Source organism: Lynx canadensis, chromosome C1 (assembly GCF_007474595.2).
Source record: "Lynx canadensis isolate LIC74 chromosome C1, mLynCan4.pri.v2, whole genome shotgun sequence".
NCBI classification, from domain to species: domain Eukaryota; kingdom Metazoa; phylum Chordata; class Mammalia; order Carnivora; family Felidae; genus Lynx; species Lynx canadensis.
In genome coordinates, this window is record NC_044310.1 from 133725765 (window position 1) to 133749738 (window position 23974).

A 23974-nucleotide genomic window follows, 5' to 3' on the forward strand; every position below is an offset into this window, starting at 1 on the left:
AGTTAGAAACTATCAAATATTTGCAAATATGAGAACAGTTATGAAATAGTATCAAATGAATGCCATTGTAGAACACAAAATACTAGGGAAGCTGAATAAAGAGAAAAACTAGGGTGCCTTTGGTATCAACAAATTTTGTTGATGTGAGGCTGGGGTCAGATGGGAAAGGAGGTGTTAGCTAGAGGAGAGAAAGTGTGAAGAGAGAGAAATCACCTTAATACTATGGTAGAAGAGTTGTCAGCCCAATAGAAATGCCTGAAGAAGGAAGATTCTGAAAATGTTTTCTGCAGCCTGTCCACAAGAAAATAGGTGGGGAAGCCAGATAAGAGGCCTTTTAAGTAATCCAGGCTTTTGACAGTAACACATCAGTAGGCAAATAATGAGTTGACTGTGCAATCAATACAAGAATGCAAATGTTGATTTGACATTGAAATTTGTGCAGATTCTGAGGAAGCAACATGTTCTATAAATGGCACACGGCAAAGCTATGTAAATACAGTGGCTTCATGCTCTTGGTCATAAGATAGTGGCTTTAGCCTAAGTGAATTCCCTCACCATTATTACAAACATGCCATCCTTTGAGTCTGAATCTGAGTAACATCAAAGATCAAGGCTCAAATGCACTCAGAAGAGAACGCAGATTTTTTCTATAAGACTTATATGTTTAATCATGGATCCCCCTCAACCCATACCCAAATTCCTTAGGGATCAAGTCATAGCAGAGCATTTACATTGGTGGTTATCTGCCTAAAATTATTGAGCTCTGTAAAGATGTAGGGTCTTCCAGACTTTGAGTGCATCAGTATCAGAAGTAGGAAGGATCCTACAGAGCACAGCAATCCTCATGGCTGACCCTGTCCCCTCACTACCATTTTTTTTTTCCAGCGATGAAAAATATCTATAGACCTTTTCCCAGAGGTCTATAGATTTGTACAAGATCACAAAGGTGACCAGTAGAGACAGTGCTGCCACTAGAAGTCATCATGGCCCTTTTGATAAAACCAGTCCAATTACTGTTTATCCAAAGCCACCCTTAGAAACTCAGTCCTTAGATTTTCCTTCCTGCATTTATCCTACTTTATTCACTAAAACGTACCCTGTAAAATCCTGTGCTTTACTTTTAAATTTTCTTTAAATTTGAGTATAGTTGACACATAATGTTGCATTAGTTTCAGGAGTACAGTATAGTGATTTGACAAGTTTGTGTGTTATGCTATGATGACCACTATACCAACTGTCACGTACAAAGCTATTACAATATTATTGGCTCTATTCCTTATGTTGTGCCTCTTATTCCTGTGACTTATTCATTCCATAACTGGATGCCTGGATCTCCCACTTTCCTTTATCCATTTTTCCCAGGCCACCGCTATCATTCCCTCTGGCAACCATCAATTTGTTCTCTACATTTATAGCCCTGATTCCACCTTTTGTTGTTTAGCCATTTATTTGTGCTTTTTTTTTTTTTTTTTTTTTTAGATTCTATGTATGAGTAAAAACATGATATTTGTCTTTCTCAGTTTGACTTGTTTCACTTAGCATGATACCCTCTAGGTCCATCCATGTTGTTGCAAATGCCATGATCTCAGCCTTTTTGTGTCTGCATAATATTCCATTGCATATGTATACCACATCTTTCTTATCTATTCATCTATCAATGGACACTTAGGTTGGCTCCATATCTTGGCTATTATAAATAATGATACAGTAAATATTTGAATTAGTGTTTTTGTTTTCTTTGGGTAAATACCCAGTAGTGGAATTTTTGGATCATATGGTATTTCTATTTTTAAATTTTTGAGGAAATTCTGTACTGTTTATTACAGTGTCTGTACGAATGTACCTTCCTACCAACACTGAGTGGGGACAAGGGTTCCTTTTTCTCTACATCCTCACCAAGACTTACTACTTCTTATGTTTTTGACTTTAGCCATTCTAACAGATGTGAAGTGATATCTCATTGTGGCTTTGATTTCCATTTCCCTGATGATTAGTGATGTTGAGCATCTTTTCATGTGTCTGTTGGCCACCTATATGTCTTTTTTGGAAACAATGTTTATTTGGGTTCCGTGCCCAGTTTTTAATTGGATTGTTTGTGGGGTTTTTTGATGTTAAGTTGAATATGTTCTTTATACATTTTGGATGCTAACCCTTTATCAAGTATGTCATTTGCAAATATCTTCTCCCATTCAATGAGTTGTATTTTTGTTGTGTTGATGGTTTCTTTTTCTGTGCAAAACCTTTTTATTTTGATGTAGTTCCACTAGTTTGTTTTTGCTTTTGTTTCCCTTGCTTGAAGAGACATATCTAGGAAAATGTTGCTACAGTCGATGTCAAAGAAATTACTGCCTGTGTACTCTTCTAGGGTTCCATGGTTTCAGGTCTCACATATAGGTCTTTAATCTATTTTGAGTTTATTTTTGTCTATGATGTTAGAAAGTGGTACAATTTTATTCTTTTACATGGAGCTGTCCAATTTTCCCAGCACCATTTACTGAAGAAACTGTCCTTTCCCCATAGTATATTCTCACCTCCTTTGTCATAGATTAACTGACCATATAATTGTGGGTCTATTCCTAAGCTTTGTATCCTATTCTATTGATACATGTGTCTATTTTTGTGCCAGTATCATACTGTTTTGATTACTACAGCTTTGTAGTATATCTTAAAATCTGGAATTGTAATACCTCCAGATTTGGTTGGTTTGCCTAGTCAGGGTCTTTTGTAGTTCCATACAAATTTTAGTATTATTTATTCTAGAAAAACTCATGCTTCTCATAGTAGCATCCTCATAAATATCAAAGATTCATAGATTTGCTTTGTTATTTTGAAATAATTTCTGATTGGCTGTGAAAAATTAATAGCTTCAGTGATAAATAATACACAAAATAAAACCCAAACCCCATAATCTTGTACTGGGGTATATGGAGAATGCATTTACTTTTTAAAAAAAGTTACATATAGGGGCACCTGGGTGGCTCAGTTGGTTAAGCATCTCACTTCCACTCAGGTCATGATCTCACAGTTTGTGGGTTCAAGCCCCATGTTGGGCTCTGTGCTGAGAGCCCAGAGCCTGGAGCCTGCTTCAAATTCTGTGTCACCCTCTCTCTCTGCTCCTCCCCTGCTCTCACTCTGTCACTGTGTCTCTCAAAAATAAATAAACATTAAAAAAAAGTTGTATATAATACTCTATATCTTATTCTAGTTAGATGTAGAAGTAAGATTCCCCATGTATACATTAATGGCCAGATTTGATACATTTTAAAACCCTTCTCATCAAAGCATTTGTTATTATATTTCTACGGAATAGTGGAGATAAGGGTTTTTTAATTCAAATTTTTATTTCAAATCTTGTTGAAATAGCTTTTATTCTCAGCTAGATACATTTTTTATCACTCACATAGAAACATAAAAATGAAAGTATGAACAAAATAATTAAGAAATTTAATTTAATTAATTTAGTTAGAGTTTTTTTTAAGTTTATTTACTTTGAGCGGGGGAGGGGTAGAGAAACAGAGAGAGAGAAAGAGAGAGAGAGAGAGAGGAAGAGAGAATCCCAAGCAGGCTCTCTGCTGTCAGCACAGAGGCCGACATGGGACTCAGTCCCACGAACCGTGGGGTCATGACCTGAGACCAAATCGAAAGTCAGATGCTTAACTGACTGAGCCACCCAGGTGGCCTTTAAGGATTTTTTTAAATCAAAAAACATTTTTTTAATGTTTTATTTTATTTTTGAGAGAGAAACAGAGAGAGAGAGAGAGAGAGATGGATTGCAAGCAGGGGAGGGGCAGAGAGAGAGAGAGAGAGAGCGAGAGAGAGAGGGAGACACAGAATCTGAAGCAGGCTCCAGGCTCTGAGCTGTCAGCACAGAAACTGATGCAGGGCTCGAACTCACAAACCATGAGATCATGACCCGGGCTGAAGTCAGACGCTTAACCAACTGAAGTCGGAGCCACCCAGGCACACCTAGTTAAGGAATTTTTAAACCAACTTTCATGTAAACATCTTTATGAGGTATAACTGAAATACAGTAGTGAAAGTACTTAATACATACAATTTGATCATTTTTAATATATGCATACAATTGTTAAACCATCTCCACAATCAAGCTAGCAAACGTATCTATCATCCCCAAAAGTTTCTTTGTGTTCACTATAGTCCAGTTTTCCCTTCATCTCATCTTTAGTCAATCACTGATGAGCTTTCTTATTTAAATATTAGCTTGCATTTTCTAGAATATTATGTAAATGAAGTAATAAGTACTCCATAGATATATATATATATTTTTTAAATGTCCTGGCTTCTTTCACTCAGCTCAAAGAATTTGCAATTCATCCATGTGGTCCTATGCATCAGCAGTCCATTCTTTTTATTGTTGAATAATATTTCATAGTGTAGATTAACTAGAATTTGTCGATTCACCTGTATGAATCTTTTTTTTTCTTTTGGAATAAAATATAGGCCTTTTACTTTTTCTATCCATTGTTTTTGGGGAAAATTATTAGTTTCTCTGATCTTTATTTTTCTCTTCTAGAAAAATATGAGTTTAATGTTTATCTCATGGGAGTTTTGTGAGAATTGAATCACTGAGTGCATTGCCTGGCACATAGTAAATACTCTACAAATATTAACTTCCTTTCTAAGTTATCACTCAATTGCCTTATTGGTATCAATTGTAAGGTAACACTTTGCTCCTATTAAAATGTTTTCATCCTTTTCTAATCACTTTAGTGTTGACTTAGCTTGAACACTACCATGATGCTAGCTAGCCCCTTTGTCTCTGTCCAACAGATATAGGAGTACCAATACAGTTAGCTCCCTAAAATATAATCATTCTTTCGGATTATACTGGGTTCAGTAACTGATGACACTTGATTCTAATACTGGACACATGTGCCAGACTAGCTATGGGATGTCTATAGGTGAGACACAGAGACAATAATCAGGCTAGAAGGAGGTCTGTTTCTACAAGCTTAGAAGCTGTGTTTGCATTGCAAATCTTCTCTTTTAAATGAGATGATATGTTCATTTGAGGGGCTTGTGGACAGGGGAGATTGAAAAGGATTATGGATTTGAGGAAGCAACTAAAGCCCTCCTAGTCCACCCACTGATGTTGCCACAGTTCAGTTCTCTTCATTTTCTTTTCCAAATTATTGTTTCCTCACTGCCACTCCTTTACAATTTTCCTCCCTAATCACTTTAATCTTCCATTAAAGTAAATATAAATAAATAAATGGTTTTGATTTTCTCTTTCTTCATGTTCTTCATAAATACTATGTCCAACAGAGCTACTGAACAGCAGACACTGGCAGATGGCAGAGGACAAAGGAACTTTAATTTCCTTTCTTAGGTATTGTGAGTGGGGGTAGCGGCTAGGACTGAACACCATGCAAATAAGTCAAGGCCAACATATTAGTCAATGGGACCAGCTTAGTTTGCCCAAAGCTAATTCTAGTCACTTAAATATGACCTTATCCACATAGGTTTTTGTTCACCAAAAAAGGCTGCTGATATTAGCGTGTAGTGGTGGGATGGGGTGGGGTGGGTAAGAGATCAGTGATGTTGTGAATGAAAACAGCATATACATTAAAGATGTTCTGTTGGCAACATCATTTCTACATAAGGAAGACTGTATCATATTGCCATTAAGAGTTCCTTAATGGACTTAGGAACTACAGAAGTATGAGTGTGCTGCCCATGAACTTTTAAGTCCTCTGACATGCATAGTACTGTCCACATGCAGAGGCCCCAGTTGATAAAAACAATTAGAAACTAACTACCTTCTTCTTTACTATTCAGAGAGGTGGAAATTATTTGTTCCATTTCTGGACCTTAGTGATTAATAGGAATGTGCACTCCATCAAATTTTTCTTGGAAAAGATATATTTGGAATAATACAACACTTTTATATTTTATCAGGATAACGCTATAATATGCAGAAATCTACAAATTCTGATACCTCTGTGGATACCCTGAATTCCACCCGTCAAGGCACCGGAGCTGTGCAAATGAGGATCAAAAATGCCAACAGCCACCATGACAGGCTGAGCCAAAGTAAATCCATGATCCTCACCGATGTTGGGAAGGTCATTGAACCCGTAAGTCAAATACCCCAAAACCCCCATGTTTCCTGATACAGAATTCTGTTAAAAAAGCTAATTAGCTTTGTTTTATTTGTTTTCGTAATGTCTACGAGAAAACTGTTTTTGTAATGCATTTTATCTTGCCTACTTATAGTCATAATAATATCCCCAGTTGTGAGAGAAGAGCTGGGCTTAATCCAGAGTGATAAAGTGGATTTGGAGTAGACTGAAGAGCACCTTTGACTCATTTTAAGGGCCTCCACTATCATGCTTCAGTGTTATAAAAATAATGAGGTTATGCTAGCATGTGGTGTTTGTACTTCCAAATACAGTACATCACTTTGAAAAGCCAGAGGCTAAAATTAGCTAAGAATGAACTGGGGGCGGGGGGGGGAGGGAATCTTTAAAAAAAAAAAAAAAAGGAAAATCTCTTCTTTAAAATCTCCCAACAATATATAATATTGGAATTATGATTTGATTTGGAATGAGCCTAAATGATTGAAATGGTGTGGCGATTGAAGGTTTGGAGAGGAAGCCATTTTGTCTCGATAATGTGTCATTAGGAAGATTTGAAATAAAATAGTTAGAGATGAACTCTACTGCCAATTGTGTCCCTGCCCCTGCACGCATCCTGAGCCACTAAACACACTGATTGCGATGAGTCTCCTCTGGTTAATTTTCTTCCATAATGGTGGTAACTTGCAGCTGAGGCCATAGGATGTTACAAAATTATTTATGCAATGTTAGCCACTCTTTTGGACCCCAGATCTATTTTGTTTCTCACAGTGAGAGCAAGAGCGGGAAATAGGTTAGCTGGGGAAGGGCTGTGAGTCCCAGTCACTTTGCAGAAACATGTGAGCTATTAATTGAGTGTTCTGTTAATATCGTAGGGGCCTATGAAATATTCAGCGCCCTAACTGAGTTATTAAATGGGATAAACTTGCTAAGTGGCATGTTACTGATTATATTTATTCTCTGTTTTCACTCGAATTTCAAGTGCGAAATTAACCCACAACCATCTCAGGAGCCAGGATTTTAATCATTCTTTCTTCAGGTATTATAGACAAATTTAGTGTGAGGGAAGCCAGTGATTCTATTTTGGGAGTGGGAGATACATCCTGAGATAAGGTACCAAGAGATGCGGAGAGATGCGTTTCTCTTTATTGACTTTCTCATTTAAAAGGATTGTCTGCTGGGAGGCACAACGCTGCTGGTGTTTAAACCAGCTAAAATGTTCCTCAACTATGAACTTGAGACATGGTTAGAGTAAATTATTGGAATCTCTACAATGTATTGTCAGTAAGAACTGTACCTTTGAAAAAGTTTAAAAGTTAAGTATATTTAATGATGCCTAACATATTTTATTGGCTGTGTTTAACAAAAGGCACTATGCCACAGTTGTTTTTGACAAGCATGAAAACATCACAGCATGAGACTGCAAAAGGAATTATGGAGAGAAATTACAAGTGATCCATCTCTCAATGAATTATCCACCTCAATAGCCCGCAGAACTCAGCTACCAATTAACACCTACTTTATTACATGTTGGGATGTACTTAATAACTTTCATGTGTTTATGCACTATTACCTTGACTGATGCCTCTTGTACAATTAGGCATAATTGGCATATCAATATGCAAAAGTTAAAAGGATTAACCCTCTTAAAACTAATGAGCATTTCTGTATCCAGCTGCTAAATGAGACAAAATTAGCATTTTTCACTTTTGGGCAGGATTTTATCATGCAGTTTCTCATTGTTGATATTACCTTGTTACATAACTTTAGTTTGGGGGGTTATATGCTGGACTGCTAGAGAAGAGTTTTCCAAAGTTAAATTAGCTATAATTATCCCAGCTTTTGTTTCCGCATTCTTAGCCTGGGCAATATGTATTCCTCGATAAGGAACAAAAATAAAAGTTACTTTTGGTTATGTGTGCTCAGTGCATAATTATATAAAAGGGGTATTTTAGTGAGGATATGTCATTTCACCGAGAAAACTTGGCGCAGAGATACTGTATTGAAAGCTTGCCATGGCACTAATTTTCTTTCTGTCTCGGTTCTTTTCATCTCTTTTTTCCATGCACAATTTTCTGACTAGATACTGACAGAATGTAAAGTATTTTGGCATATTTATTCAAACAAGCCTGTTAAAGATATCTGCTGAAGCTAAACTAAGAACTTGATTTTTCAGAAGTTGGAGGTTGGGGTGAGGTCAAGGGGGGCAGATCTTGAACTTCGGAGAGGTGGGAGGAGATATATTCTAAAAACGTGTGCACATGTCACATTCAGCATGGTTTGTTGTAACAGAGACACATACGTTTAATCTGCACAGAAAAAAATTAGGACTACTTTAGAGTAGCCCTATGTATGTTATGCTCCCTGTTTCATATATATGGCACATCTATACTACATGTTCCCTGGCATAACAATTATGCAAATCTAATATGGACTTATTGGAGTATATAACACGAGAATCTGATGTTACATTCATAACGATTTAACTTATTACAGAAAGTGATGAAAAGATTCTAGGGTCAAATCAATTATATAATTTTGTCATTAATTCGTAAAATCCTCTTTTTTCATTGTGTTCAATTAAAAATATGTTTAATATGACTGTGAACTCAGAACACCACATAAAATTCTCCCATATACGTCATAAGAGCCTAGCTTCTTGGTATCCTAAGCAGAAGAACAGTGTGAAATGCCAATATAAACATTTATTTGACCTCGTGCTATGCAAACACAGGTGATTTACTTATTAAGTTAAAGTTTTCATTACCTAAGTGCTGCAGGGAAGCATTTCCATAAAACAGGCATTAATCCTCCATTAGTACTTCATTGGCGGTGTGCATCATTTTCTTTAAAGACCGAAGAATCATTTTTATGTAGTTGTTGGTAAGATCAGTGCCTTCAAGGTTTAAAGAGGCCACTCTGCTACCTGGGAAATGTTGAAGAGGTGGGAAGTTTGGACACGGGAGGACGTGGTTAGCAGAAAATTGCCTCTCTGTAAGAGAGATTGGAGACCTCCACTTGGTGGGAAAGGAACGCTCCTTGGTCTCAGTGATTTGTTGTCTCATTCTGATCACCGGAGTGAGACCTCTTAAAGGTGGACTGCTTATTTACTCGAATGTGCTAAACACAGAAGCAGACGGCTTAGTGAGCGTAAATGGGGGGCAAGTGAAGTGTGCCTCTTTAAGGGCTGAAAGGCTAATGTGCAATCCAGCAAATAGCTAATGCAAAAGGTTTAATGTGGCTTTGCTGTTATTTATAAGAGGGAAGCTCCAGCGTACTAGACAGTTTAGAATAGATATTAATGAAGAGTTTAAATAGCCCAAATCAAGAAAATTGCAGACATAGGATTTGCAGACAGGAGCAGTTTCGGCATTTAATGCTGGTGTCTTAAGCAGCAACATATATGAATATTCACCATTTCCATCCTGTAAACTCCACGGAAATGCAATACTTTATTCATGGCCATCATGGACAGGGAGATATCTTTTTATTAGTGCTAGGATGAGGACTTAAGTCGAGCCCTTCCTAAACGCTAACTCACAAGACTCCTTTTGCTTCCATTAACAGACTGTGCTTGTTCATTTTTCTTTTTTAATATATTATAAAGAAAAAGAGGAAACAATTTTCTTTTGTTTCTTACTTCTGTGATTATAGGATACTTGCCAAAGTTGTGGCTAGCCAAAAAGGCAGACATAAAAATTGCTACTAAAAATATAAGCCTTCTGTTTCGCAGAGTTTTTGAGAAATATTATGAGACTGTAGGACTTGTCCGTGTTTACTTCGAATCAAGCTTATAGTTAGGTTTGAGGCTTTGTTTGTATAAATTGTCCTGAAGTGGATTCTGATATTTAATTAAAATGACACTAAATCACATTGAATTGATAAGACTTGGCATCTCAAACAAAGGTAATTGCCCGTATTGGTTTTCTGCAAAAATAGCGCTGCTTGGAAAATGTGCAGCCAACACAGACTGTCAACTCCATTTATAGATCAATATGTGAAAACCATTGATCAGGCAGGCATGTATAACAGTAACACTTTGCATTTATTTGTTGTTTTTATACCACATTAAGGCTTACAGGATTATAGGCTTCCTAAATATTTTGACTTCCTCATAAATATATGATCTGTTGCATGTTAATTAAATGAGAGTCTGCAGCCATTTCTAAAATTGTTTTTAGTTTGATGATTTCCTTTTATTGCTGTGGATCGTATGATCTGAAAATGGATTAGTTTCCTTCTGTATAAAGATTATTAAAGCTTATTTTAATGTGTCCTATTTAGTGTAAGATGTGGCTGCCTTTTTGCTTTGAAAAATATAGATACAGACAATTATTTTCTCTTAGCGAGTGGCTGATCTTTTTTTATTAACTGAACATTCTCAGTGCTCAGGGTAGAATTATTTCCTGACATATTTTGCACACTCTGTAGATAACGGGTCTTCTTGATTTCTCCTGATAGAATTTTTTTTCTTTTCTTTTTATCTAGGCCTATAGTACAGGCATCTGATCAAACGTTACGTGGAAAATAAACTGATCATCTCAATTAAATTCTAGACACACACAAATATAATTTGAATTCTATTTTTCTCATTCGAGAACAAGCCTTATGAACTGTTCTTGTACACTGCATTCTGCAGTTAAATCTTTCTTATCTCATCAATGTAAGGACAGTGTTTTGTTCCTAATCTTTATTGGACTATTGTGGATGACATTTGTAAGCCATTTTGGTTTATAAGGGAAAGCTAGAGGACAGTGGAGTGAGACTCTCCATAGATCCAAGCCTCAGATATGACTACGCAATAATGTGTCTTCCACTGCAATTTTCTTTGCCATAGAGAGGTCAATTTTGTTGAGAAATCTTTTTATATCCTCTATATACATTAGGAGTGCTGCTTTCGAGACAATACTTGGCTTTGTATACAATATTAAAGCAGCAATAAAAGAAACAAGATTTCAGAAATAGAAAAAAAAAAATCATGAGATCCAAGGGTTACCTAAGGTAACTACTGTGCTGTACAACAGACTCAAAAGTTTATTAGCCAGAATTTTGACTTTTACATAATATGCTCTGGGGTGGGGTGGTGGAGAATCCAAAACCACCAGAGATTTCTTTCCTTGTCCTTGCTATCCCATGTCATCTCCTGAAGTGAGCATTTTTAACTCTCGTTTCCAGGCACAGACTGGACGTGCCAAAGGTTCAGAAAGTTTACAATGACAGTGTAGAGTCCGTGCTTCAAAGAATGAGCAGAAGCTCTTGAATTCACGTCCATGGCTGCCTCGTTTTCATTTTAACTTGAGCATAGCTAAATTTGTTTATAATCTCCTACTGATTGAACATGGCGCTGAATGTACATGAGATACATTTTTTTAAAAGTTAGTCCTCTGATTACTAATTTGAATCCAAAACTCTAACCTTGTTAGCATCTGGACTTATTTCCATAATAACAACCCCTTCAGAACCTACAAAGTAATGAATAATTGACAACAAATGAAATGTTTTGATAGTTGTCGGCACAAAGCATGTTTAATGTTTTGTGTTGCTTCCTAGCTAATTATGTAGATGACACATTTGTCAGACCTTGACTGCCATTAGAAACGTGTTTCCAGAGGGGAGAAAAACAGGCTATTCATAGAGTAATTAACTAGAATGCTCAATGACCTGTGAGAGATTCAAATCGCTGCCAGTTCAGACATTGTTTTGTTACAGAAGCAGAGGGGTAATTAAAATTCCAAATTACAGTCCTATGATGGAGCATTTGTTTGTTGACAGTATACTCTTACTCTAGTTTGTTAATTCTTTTTTAAATTGCTTCTAATCCATTTTATAGCTTTAGGAGTTCCGTCTTTGAATTTACTGACAACTAATATTATGGTAAATTGTACTTCAATGGAGTACTGCGGTGCCTCACAGTTTCAAGGGAGCACAAGGTGGGTGGGATAAAACAGCTCCTTCCCTAAACTGACGTATCAGGTGCTGTCAGTAGGAATGCCACTAACGTGGAACATCTTGTTAAATACTGCATTTCCATTTCTGCATTAGGGGTAATGTCCTAGCAGAAAATGCAGAGATAAACAGGAAGCAGTGATGAACACCTAAAAGAGAGAAAGAAACCTAATCTCTCAACACAAAATGATTGATTAAGGGGTTCTGTTACCGAGGAAGAGAGAGGAGCTGGGGCTGAGGATGATTTGGGGAAAGGTGTTGAGTTTAATGCAGGAGACACAACAGTCTGAGGAAAGCTCTCATAGATCACTCGAAAAGGAGAGCATATTTTACAAAAGTACCCTTCCATCTCAGCTCAATAACAAAGCTCAGGATAAGAGGTATTACCCGTGAATTTTTTTCAAGGAATTATTGGCATAGTTTACAAATCCAGAAGGCTAACATAGTCTAAAAGATTCAGCTCAAGTGAAATATTTATTTAGGTTGCTGAAAGTGAGAATATAGTTTTATTAAAAAGATCTGACAGAAGTCACATGGTGTTTGATGCAGGCGAGCTGACAGAGGCATCCAGTGAGCGTTGATTATCCCGAAGTCACTGTCAGCTAGGATTGATTTTCACTTTCTCCGTTTATGTAACGGTTCCTGTAATACAGCTGACCCCGAATCACGTTACCTTGTCATTTCTCTGCATGGATCAAGAAGAGATGAGCTGAAAATAGCTAGACACTGACCTTGAACTTGCCAGAAAAGTGAGAAGTGACAGTGGGGTTTTTCTGTAGTAGTTCATGTACAAAGATTAAGGCAAACTGTTCCTCTGTTGAGTTCACTGTAGCAGCACAAGGGGGCAGAGCAGTACTAGAGATTACAGGTAAAACAGCTTCTGCACCAGCATGGAAAGGCTCTGAAATACTAAGTTAGAGCCAGAGGTCTCATTTTTACATCTTAGTGTAGACATAAAGGAGAATTACTGATGAATCAAAATCTCGGGTCCCCTGATGTTCATAATCAGTAATCTGAAAGTGTACATTCTAATTAAAAAAAGGTTACCTAATACTCTGTGTGGCGGCAACTATGCTTTTCACTAAATTATTTGCAGCACCTCTTATTTAATTCATATTATACTCTTCACTCTTAAAATAACTTTAGTTATTATTGAAACTATAGTCAATATTCTCAGGAGAGTTTTATGGCAAATTCCTAAAGTGATATGTGTCATTTTAGGTATAAAGGAATCAGAAGATGGGAAACAGTCTTTTTATACTTATTAAGTATCAAAACCCCAAGATTAATATTGGACAGTGTTATATAGGAATGTGCAGCCACAAAGAGGTAACATGCAAACTGGAAAATGATGTTTGTCATGTGATTTACACTCATCTCTACTTTGTAAAATTTCCCATTTTATCATCTGCCTTGGTTTTCAAAAATGCTCTTTAATAGATCATCATTATAACCTTGGCTAATCTAAAACACCGTATGTTGGACATTGTCCTTTGCTTGCTAGCACTTAGTCAAGCTAAATCGTTGTTGCACTGATGCTGAATGTTTCTCATAAATGACACCCAGACAAACCGAGAACTGAAGCAGGTTGAGAAACAGAAGAAGAACAAACACTGACTTGATTATCTCCTAGGTTGTAAATGCCGTACGTAATGGCAAAATAGCATCTTTGCATGTGTGATGATGCCACAATAACATTGTAAACCTCCACAGCAACAAGATCCATTCTTGCATATAATGGATACTTTCTATATGTGTGTGTGTGTGTGTGTGTATGTGTGTATACACACACACACATATATATACACACATATACATCTATTATGCATATACATGTATATATACATCTCTCTATCTCTAAAGGTATAGATATACAGAGAGATGTATAAAATATTTATATATTTAAGCTTATTTTTGTATTCTGAAAAATAACTGCATGCATACATTTACAAGTTGAAATATCAAATTGCTTCAATACTCCTGTAAATTTATCTCAGGACACACTGACAATATGAAAATCTGAAATAAGTAGAATTCCAATATGTTTCAAGGATGGAATAAAGAGAACATTCTGTTGCCAAGAATGAGGTTGAAAATATTCAGAATACCTGTGTCATCACAGAAGTCTATAAAACCTCATTTTTTGCCTCGCAGAGAAGAAAATAGCCTTGTGTTTCAAGCATAAATTATCCAACTTGGAAAGTTTTGGTGTGTGTGTGTGTGTGCGTGCGCGCGTGTGTGTGTAGGAGTGGAGGTGGGAGAGAGGTATATGGTGGATTTACAGTTATGATTTGGGTATGTCTAAAACTGACATCTTTGAAGGCAATCCTGAAGCCCACTGCATTCCTTTGGAGTCCCTTGCATTCCTGCCTCCCGGAGTATGCAGAAGACCCCCTGTGTGCCTTCTCTCATGTGGTGGGACACCCATCCCTAAATGGTTCATTAGCTTCTGCTTCTGAGGTCAAGGCAGATATAAAGGTGTTGGCTGCTAAAATACTTCCCCCAGAGTTGCTTCCCCCACCCCCTTCAGTGTGTAAGGCTTCTAATAAGGGACTCCAGTCCCCGATGTGTTCAGATTAGGTTTATTGTTACCATCTGGTTAATTACCCTCTCAGGTTTGTGTTGAGAGGCATGAAAGTATTTTATCCAGCCTTTGAATCCCTGTGTTCCTAAAGAGATATGGGTAAAGTACATGTCAGTTTTCAAAGAGCATATTAAAAACTGATAAGCAGAACCATCTCCAAACAATACCATATAAGGAAAATGCATTACTTTTTACATGAATGCGTGTTACAAGTAATTAGCAAATGTATGGTGATGTGGCACCCTCTCCCAGCAATGATGCCTTCTTCTTTACATGTAATCTCATATGCTTCTCCTTTGAGGTGATGGATTTTTATGATTCCCATTCACTTCCAATGGACTGGCAATAGGTTTATTGGGGAAGAGATAGGGTTTGAGCTGTAACAGGATGTATGTTTGTCATTTGTCAAACCAGTTTAAGGATATACAAAAGTGAAAGAGAAATCATATACTAAAAAAGTGAGAATACATTCTTTGGGGAAAGGTGGGGAAAAAGACCCAGGAAATTCAGAGTTATTTTATTCTTTTTCCTCTTCCTGTTACTACTACTACTACTACTACTACTACATTCTACATTTTTTCCCTAGAGAAGCATCAGCATGTTGTTTCTAGTGGCCACTGTAGTTACTATGATATGGTACATTTTCCACATTCAAGTGCCTTTGATAACTAGAATTACACCGGCTAACCCTCTCAACCCAATTGTGTTCCAGTTATTTTAGATACCAGCATTTGGGTGAAAACAAAACAATAGCAGAAAATGAAACATAACCACATTCAAGTGTTTAAACATCAAATGGTCTGATTCTGAAAACCAAAGGGAAATAGATCAGATGGTTTTACTTCCTAAGTCAAACCAGAAACCAAATGATTTATCCCTTAGGAAGTGATTTCAATAACCGAACATTTCCCTCAAGATTCCAAGGTGATATTAGATTAAGAATGTGTTTGAAAGCATTCACAAATGGTAGTCTTGTTTTTGTGTGAGTGCCCTTCCACAATACCAAAGACATAAACAACCAGCAGACTGTGTTCTTTCTATTCCTTCATGAAGAAATCAGTGCTATTCTGGCCTCATGATTTCATCTTATTTCTGTGGAGGAAGAAGAATAGTGATGACGCTAACTTTCCTCCATGACTTTCAGTCACCTGACTTGCTTTCTTTCCCACAGGGTAAAAGGAAGCTGTAGTTTTAGTATTTCCAATGAGAAGGGACATGTGTCTCCTTGCATTGAATTGTCTTAGATCATATCATGTAGCACAAAGTGACCCAATATAGGAATACAGGAAAACAAAGTGACAGTTTTGTTTGCTCCAATATAAACACCATCGTCAAAACATAGGGGCAAATTCTGGAGGCCCACAGCCAGATTGAAGGAATTAAATAGCAAGAATGATATTCTGTGCTTAAATAAAATGTATTCAAGGCATAGTCTATAGTTAGCAGTGAAAAGATAACGAACAAATGAGCTTAGCTCAGGTTAGCCAAACTGACTGCAACTACTACTCTTTTTAAAATCCATGATAAAGTGAATTGGCTGATGCTTGATAATACATCACCCACTGTGGTCTTACCTATTGATCATAGCCTGACAATGGGTAACCTTTCATGGCAACTTCCTCTTTTACCATGAATTATTGACAGTGTTAATGCCAATAACACATGATCAAATAGACAGGAAAGAAGTTTACATTCCTGGATGTGCTATCCTTAACCTCCATGCTTTTAATATCATAGTTTTAAAAAAAAAGGAAAAAGGAAAAGAAAGAAGACATTTTCTTTCTTGTCTTGAAAATACCGATGAATTAGCTTTTACTTTCACACAGAATATTAGTGTGACATCCTTATAATTCTCATCTATAACACATTTTGGAGAATAAAGCCCAAATTTTAAGGGAATATTGTAATTGTCATTTTTACACCAGTGTCCTCTACCTTGTATAACAAAAATCCTAGGGATAATGTTGTGTCCTAAGGTCCCTGAATTAATAATTTCCTGCTCACTGAGTCGCCATCCTCCCAACCCTGCCTTTAAAAGTCCCTCAAGTAGGAAGTGAGCAAGCAGGTCAACTACTTTCATTCATTAATTCATTCATTCATTAGTCCTTTCCTTTATTCATCTGACAGCAATTTATTGGTACCTCCTATATGTCAGAGACTTCTTTGCATGCTGGGGATACAAAACAGAAAGAGTCTCCGTGTCTTGGAGGTTATATTCAAGTGAGATATGGTCTTTTCCTGGGTAACCTCGGCTCAGCCCACTGGCCTCCTCATTTTGTCCCCGCAGCACCACCTCACCCTTAACACTAGTGTCAGCATCATGCACCTTACATTTTGTCGCAAAGATTGTACACAGGATTTAAAACACGGCCTGTGACATTAGAGACCTTCATTATCACTTCCAGGGGATGTATTCCTGTGGATTGTAAATCTCAAATGAGATGTCTTTTAAAATTTTGATTTAATTTAAATTCCCACCTGATTCCCACTCCCACCTGATTCTAACCTACTTTACACTCTATTTTTGCACATGTTGACCGATTTGCTGTGTCTCATCTCCTTTGACATATATGAGTCATTAAGGTACTTTCTTTGGTAACAAGTCAAGGTGCAAGTATTTTTATCTGGTTAAATTGATAATACCTCTTTTATTTATTCTTTGTTCTTACTCCGCCTTCCATGTCTTAATGAATTTTAATGATAAACTTTTTATTGGAGTCAAAGTAATAATTCTTATGAATAAAAATTAAAATGTTAGTATGTTTACTTGACATCTATGACTGTTTATGCTTTCAACATGAAAATTGAACACATACCCAATTTAGGCTTTTATAGAACTTTCAAAATGTTCACCATGTTTTTGACTTTTAAAAAGATTTTATTGTGATCTTTGCTGTTGGGTTCTGGCTGAACATTTTCCTCCAAGTAGCCATGATGTGTGGAATTTTGTGGGGTTACTCATGGAAGGAATGATCTAATTTACAAACCTACTTAAGCAGTCCATCATTAGTTCTGTTCTTGTCTATGAGGAGTTTGCCATTATAGCTCTTAAAACTCATTGCCAGACATGACACGACTGTGTACTTGTACTAAAACAAAGGTTGATAATGCTAACCATGAAACAAAGATTGGAGAACATAGGCTCTGTTGAAATATGAATTATTTTTGAGGCTTGCTTCATTTGGAAGAAAGAAAGAGAAAGAAAGAAAGAAAGAAAGAAAGAAAGAAAGAAAGAAAGAAAAAGAGAGAAAGGGAGGGAAGGAAGGAAGGAAGGAAGGAAAGTAGGAAGAAATGCTTTGAAGAGTAATTTCTTCAAACTAGGGACAAATACAGTGACATCCATGTAGTGAAATGAACTCATCAGTTAACCAGCTTAAAGATTTAGCTTCCCTAAAACAAGATGATTCTTAGATATTTCTGATTATTTGCTCATTCACAAAATAGGCTCTATTAGACCTCACAATTCCTTATTTCTCATATGTAGTTTAAGTAGATAGCGGTCTTGCTATGAGAATGAGAAAGGAAACCCAAATTAAATTCTGGATGCCTTGAAGAGAACAGTTTTGCACCTTTTGACTATGACACTGAGCTTTTCTCCACTCATACTGCCCTTTCTATATCTGAGTTCCTCATCTCCTGCCTGACTGCTTAGCTAAAACCAGTCTCAGAAGATCCATGCTTTCCAAGGTCACCCACATGTCCCTAGAACTCTGATAGCTTCCTTTCACCTATGCTTCAAGGACCTGCTTAAGGACAATATTGACTTCATATATATTATTTACATTCTGTAGTAAGGCTATCGGGTTGAATGCAGGTGTTAACAAACAAGCAGCTGACCGAATTTTGCCCACAGGCAGTTTATTTTGTTTGGCTAGGATGATTTAAAAATTTTTGAATTTAAAAGCCTTTTGTTAGAGTTGTGTCTTCACTAATTTATGTTACCTGCTTGGGCCTGAATGCTTGCTTGGCATTTCAATTTGCAATCTTAAAGTTATTTCATTGATTGGCCTATTCAGGAGTGAGAGCATACTGAGGCAAGTCAGAAGATGACAATTGCTAGTTATAAATTTGGAAATTCAGAAGATGACAATTGTTAGTCATACATTTGGAAATGTAGTCCCTACCACATTTCACTGACAGTGTAAAAACATTCTGTTATATAGCTAAATATGAATTTTCTTATTCAGATTTTCTCATTTGGGTTTAATTTCAATTTTAGACACTTACATTATTATAAATTAACAAACATCTTGCTGCCTTTTATACAACACTAAAAAATAACTGTGATTATCTATGGAAATGGCGTTCTCTTGTCACCAAGTTATAAATATTCTGTTTATTCTGGGTTATCTATGATTTAACTTTTGTGGGTTTTGTTAAATAGTTCTGAAAACTTGATGAAAAGCTACTTTGTATTTAAGTGAAGCAGTGCACTTCTAAATCTTATAAAAAAAAAAGAATCATACCAGGACTTTAAAAATGAGAAATGATGCTATTTAACAGTTCACAATATTATGCAAAATTTAAATCAACTTAGATTTGACTAGTCATCTTATTACTTACCATTTACTTTACATTCCTACTAATTAAACTTAATTTGAAGGCTTTTAAACTTTGTTAGAATTTGTATTTCTTTTTCAGTGGACATGTGACATCCCATAAGAAATGAAACACACATAAAAATGAGTTCCACAGTCTCAACTCTGCTCCCTATAGCCAAACATTCTTTTTTCTGAAGCCTCCACTTTACCAACTCAGAAGCTGTGTGCGTTTATGGAGAGAGATTAGGTTCACATGAGGAAGGAAAAATACCTTTGAAAGAAAGATCAAAGAGCTCTCAGAGATCTCTAGATTTGCATGTTGCATCCTTAATTCGACCTAAAGACCTGTTTTATTTGGCCCACATAGTGTTTTTACCTTCTTTCTTTTTAATTGAGCTGAAATGTGAACATTGTGAACTTTTGCATAAAAATTTGTATATGTGACATCTCTCAAAAAATCAGAAATTCTGGCATTACTAGGCTGGTTTCCCAAAGGGCAGGCAATAACAGCAGAAAGTGAGTAGCTGTTGATGCATCTAGATGGGACAGGTGCCCCCTAGTTCGCAGTAGTTGAACTAGAATCCTCTCACTGGGCCATGTCACATAGCTGACATCTGAAGGGGCGATGCCAACTGCAGCATATGCACTCCAGCCTTCTTTACTTGCCCGCGAAGGACAAAAAGAAGCTGAGTTGTCATTCAGATAACTGTAAACTCATGTCTCCTTTGAGTGTAACTTTCCAAGTTGCCTCTTCGAGATGGGAATAAGGTTCTGAAATAGGAAGAAATGGGCTCTTTCATATATTCAGGTGGTTATTTACAGAAACAAAACTTTGGAAAACTTTATCCTTTGCTGATTTCCAGAGACACTAATTAGTGCCCCTGTGGCACACATATCTCCCACGACAAATCAAAGACTCTGTCATGGGGAAATGTGGCAAGTTTCTGTTCCTGAAGTGGCCCCTCCAGGTTCAATCAGAGCTGTCAGTGGCAAGCATCATAAAGAGGTTGTAATGCCCCCGTTGGTTAGTTATGAGTTTGGTCCATGTTCAGTATTTTGACCAGTAACATTTGACTCTAGCCAGGATTAGAATTATTTTTTAGGTAATGTAAGCCAGGCATGAATCATACTCTCAAGTAAATCTACACGATGGTTACCTTTGAAGTGCTTTGCCACCCTATGGCAGCAAATAGGAGTCTGATTGTGAACATGAAGTAATGCTGGGCACACCTCGAAGACTATCCTGACTCTGCCTCTTCCTGACTATGTTACTTTGGGAAAATTTATTTTTGGACATTCTTATACATATGTTCAAATGAAGAAAACAACACCAGTTACCTATAGAGTAACAAAGATGAAAGGAAATAACATATATAAAGTGCTAGGAATGATCCCTGGGCACAAAGGAAGTATTCAAAAATTGTAGAAAATCGCTGTTATATTTATGTTCCTCATTTGTATGAAGTCATTTTAGCAGGTCTGGTATTGTAGCTTTGGGCTACTCTGTGCCTCTCTGCCACTGGATCACCATCTTTCAGTAAACAAGCTCTCAGTACTCACCTGTATTCTGAACCATTTTGATTCAAGCTAGGGCTCTTCTTACTCAACCTATTCTTGATTTATTGCAGCTTCTGATTCTTAGGCAAATCTTCTCTGGTATCTGATACTGTTTGCATAATAATCCCTGCTGGGGCCCATCCTCAGCTATGACTCTAGTTAGCTCTTACATTACAATAATACCAATAGTACAAGTTACATTGCAATAATACCAATGTTTATCATTTGGGAGCATCTATTATGTAGTCGACACAGTGCTACATGCTGTAACAATGAAGATTGGATTAAACCTCATACCAACCAATAAATGATGAAACTGAGATGTGATTCCAAAAACACCAGATACCAAAGCACAACCTTTGGTCATTCTGAGGCACAGTCTGTATAGATCCTAAGCCCTGAAATCCTCCCCTGTTGTAGACCCCATATTGAGATTCTGGTATATTCAGCCTGGCCCAGAGAACAAGTGGGAATCAGATGTATATTCTCTTTTATGCCAATTAAAGTTCTACTCAGCTTTAAAAAGCCAATTAAGTCTCAATCTCCTACCCCATGTTTTATCCGGCTGGCCTTTCCCTCATCCAAAATCATATAGCAATTATTCATTTGATTAATTATGTAATTATTTATTATGCACAGCTTAGTGTATTTCTTTGTAATTTACTTTGAAAACTTACTAACCTTTATTACTATTGTTCAACTTTTTATATTTTTATATTGTATGTCCCCAATAAAGTGAAAAGTCCTTAAAATCAGACATTGCATCTAACCTCAAAAGAACCTGGTGGAAAATAAGCCATATAAGCCATATATGTATATATAGTTAAAATATTATGTGATTAATAGCATCTAATGATATATTTTCTAATTTCTGAGCAGAACATCTTTGAAGACACAGAAGGGGCAAAAACACAAGAGTAAGAAGTAAAATCTAGGGATATCAAAAGTATAAGAATAAAGGGATGGAATTGAGGGGAGGAAACCGTATTAGTCCATCTATGCTTTGTCTCAGGATCACCATTGCATCCATTAAGGATCAAAAAGATGGCTCATGTCTTCAACTGCCTGTCTTATAATGCAGAGATTATGGCATGTGTGCCAACCAAAAATTAAGCAAGAATTCCTCTCCTGCACAGCTGTTGTTTTCTGAAACGGCCAAAATTCTATTGCTCTTTATCCTTCTCCATCATATTAGAACCACACAGAAGTGAAAACTCCCAGAAAACTACACAGTAGGGATAGTAGGGGACTGGCTATAGGATAAGGCCTCCTGGGAATTACAGTAACCACAAGTATACTGTGAAAGATGGAGTTGGAGTTACCACCAGGAGCACCAGTAGAAGAGCAGTCTGGGCACTTAGTTTTATATACATAAATCTAATTAGTCCATTGCACCAGAGAATAAGACAAGGAAAGCTGGAGATGATCCCACCTGTATTTAGCAAAACCAATTAAGTAGTTGGTTGACTGAAAACCTGATGGAGAATGGTGGCTATCAAACTGCTCTCAAGCTGAATCTTACTCCAAGAAGAGAATTCAGCCACCCCTCTGGATAATGAATTCAGTTGAGAAATTGTCACGTGAACTTTTGTAACCAATGGAGATTGTATTTGGCCCCATGTAACAAAAAAGTGGACATATAAGTAAGTAAATGGGTACATAAATAATGGGCTTACTTTTTTGTGTAACAATAATCCAGAATGAGTAACTCCCCAACAGCTGTAGTGCTTGGCTAAACAAAGTATCAAAGACATGGGCTTCTTTTCCGTTTTCCTCACCATCTTTAGAATGTGGTTTATTTCCTATTGCTAATCTTCTCATGGCCAGCAGATGGCTGCTTTACCTTTAGCAATTCAACTGCATTCCAGGCAGGAAAGAAGACAAGCAAAGGGCAAAGTCCTGTGCAAGCTGAACCTACACTCTTTTAAATAGCTTTCATGGAAGGCCGATTCAGTGATTTCTACTTACATCTCATTTTTCAAAACTATATCACATTTGCTTCAAGGAAGACTGGGAAATGTAATTTTTAATCAGGATAGTTCACTGCTGCAAACACAATAATATCAGATAGAGATAGGGCTAGCTAGTAAGAGATCAGAGTTAAATGATAGAGTGGATTAAGAGTGAGGCCGGAGCGAGGACATTCCTTAGATCATATAGGGTTTTGCAGTCTATGATAAGGAGTTTAGATTTTATTACTTGATGCACAACTATAGGCCACCAAAGGATTCTAAGCAGATGAGTCTGGTAGAGAATAAGTTAGGAGAGGAAGGTGGAATAAGAAGGGAACACTATTAAGGAGTCCAAACTATTCTTGGCCCAATAAATCATGGTAGCTTGTGCTAGATAGATTGAGTAAAGATATATGGAAGGAAACAAATTAAAGAATATTTTGAGTATAAGACTGAAAAGGCTTACAGATGGATTGAACATAGGTGGCAAAGAAGTGGAAAGGCATCTGGGTGGAAGAAGACTTTCTTCCTGGATGGAGAGACTGGATTGATGATAGTGCCAGTCACTGAGATGGGAAGAACCAAGAATGGTATGGATTTTAAAAAGTGATCAGTTTTGGTCAAGTAGATTTGGTTGTGGAAAGTTTGAGATTTCAATGATGTATCAAAGTGTCAATGGGACAATCAATTATGTGAGTTTGGAGCTCAGGAAATAGGTATGCCCCAGAGATACAGAATTTTGATGCCAACTACCAGCAGGTGATATTTAATGCCACAGATATAGTCAAGATCCCATTAGGACAAAGTGTAGACATAAAAGAAGGCTCACTGCAGGGTAAGTCTGCAAAGAAGTTGAAGGAGTGACTAGAAAGGTGGGGATGAACCAAGGGATATCCATGAGTTTCAAGAAGAAAGTGGTGCCTGAGAACATTTAAATAAATATATATGTCACTTACGTGCCTATAGATTCAGTCTCTTCAAAAACAAAAACATTTCATAGGAATGGAAATTAGGCAAAACTGGTGGATCCAAATGTTGGTATTATGACCTAAAGATATAATAAAAACAAGCATGCTGTTTGTTTCATGTATAGGTATTTTACACATAATTTCTAGTCATATATGAATATGCATGCATTTATAAGTAATGTTTATCCACATGCATTTGAACAAAATCTAAGAAATAGTAGTTATCTTTATACGTTTTAAATGTTATCTTTCTGCTCCTGGTAAAGGAAAACTCAAAATTTATTTTGCACTTTTAACTTTCCCATAAAAGGTATCAGATTCTGGTTCA

General features: G+C 36.7%; 1 protein-coding gene across 2 annotated transcripts in view; it reads left to right on the top strand.

Moving 5' to 3' along the window:
* Positions 1 to 23974, top strand: part of ARHGAP15 (Rho GTPase activating protein 15) — a 619910-nt gene that overhangs the window by 22434 nt on the left and 573502 nt on the right. For both annotated transcript variants that reach the window (XM_030327812.1, XM_030327811.1), the window contains exon 2: positions 5920 to 6098. In XM_030327812.1, coding sequence (XP_030183672.1) covers positions 5934 to 6098 — 165 coding nt within the window. In that variant the 5' untranslated portion in view covers positions 5920 to 5933. The remainder of the gene's footprint in view (positions 1 to 5919; positions 6099 to 23974) is intronic.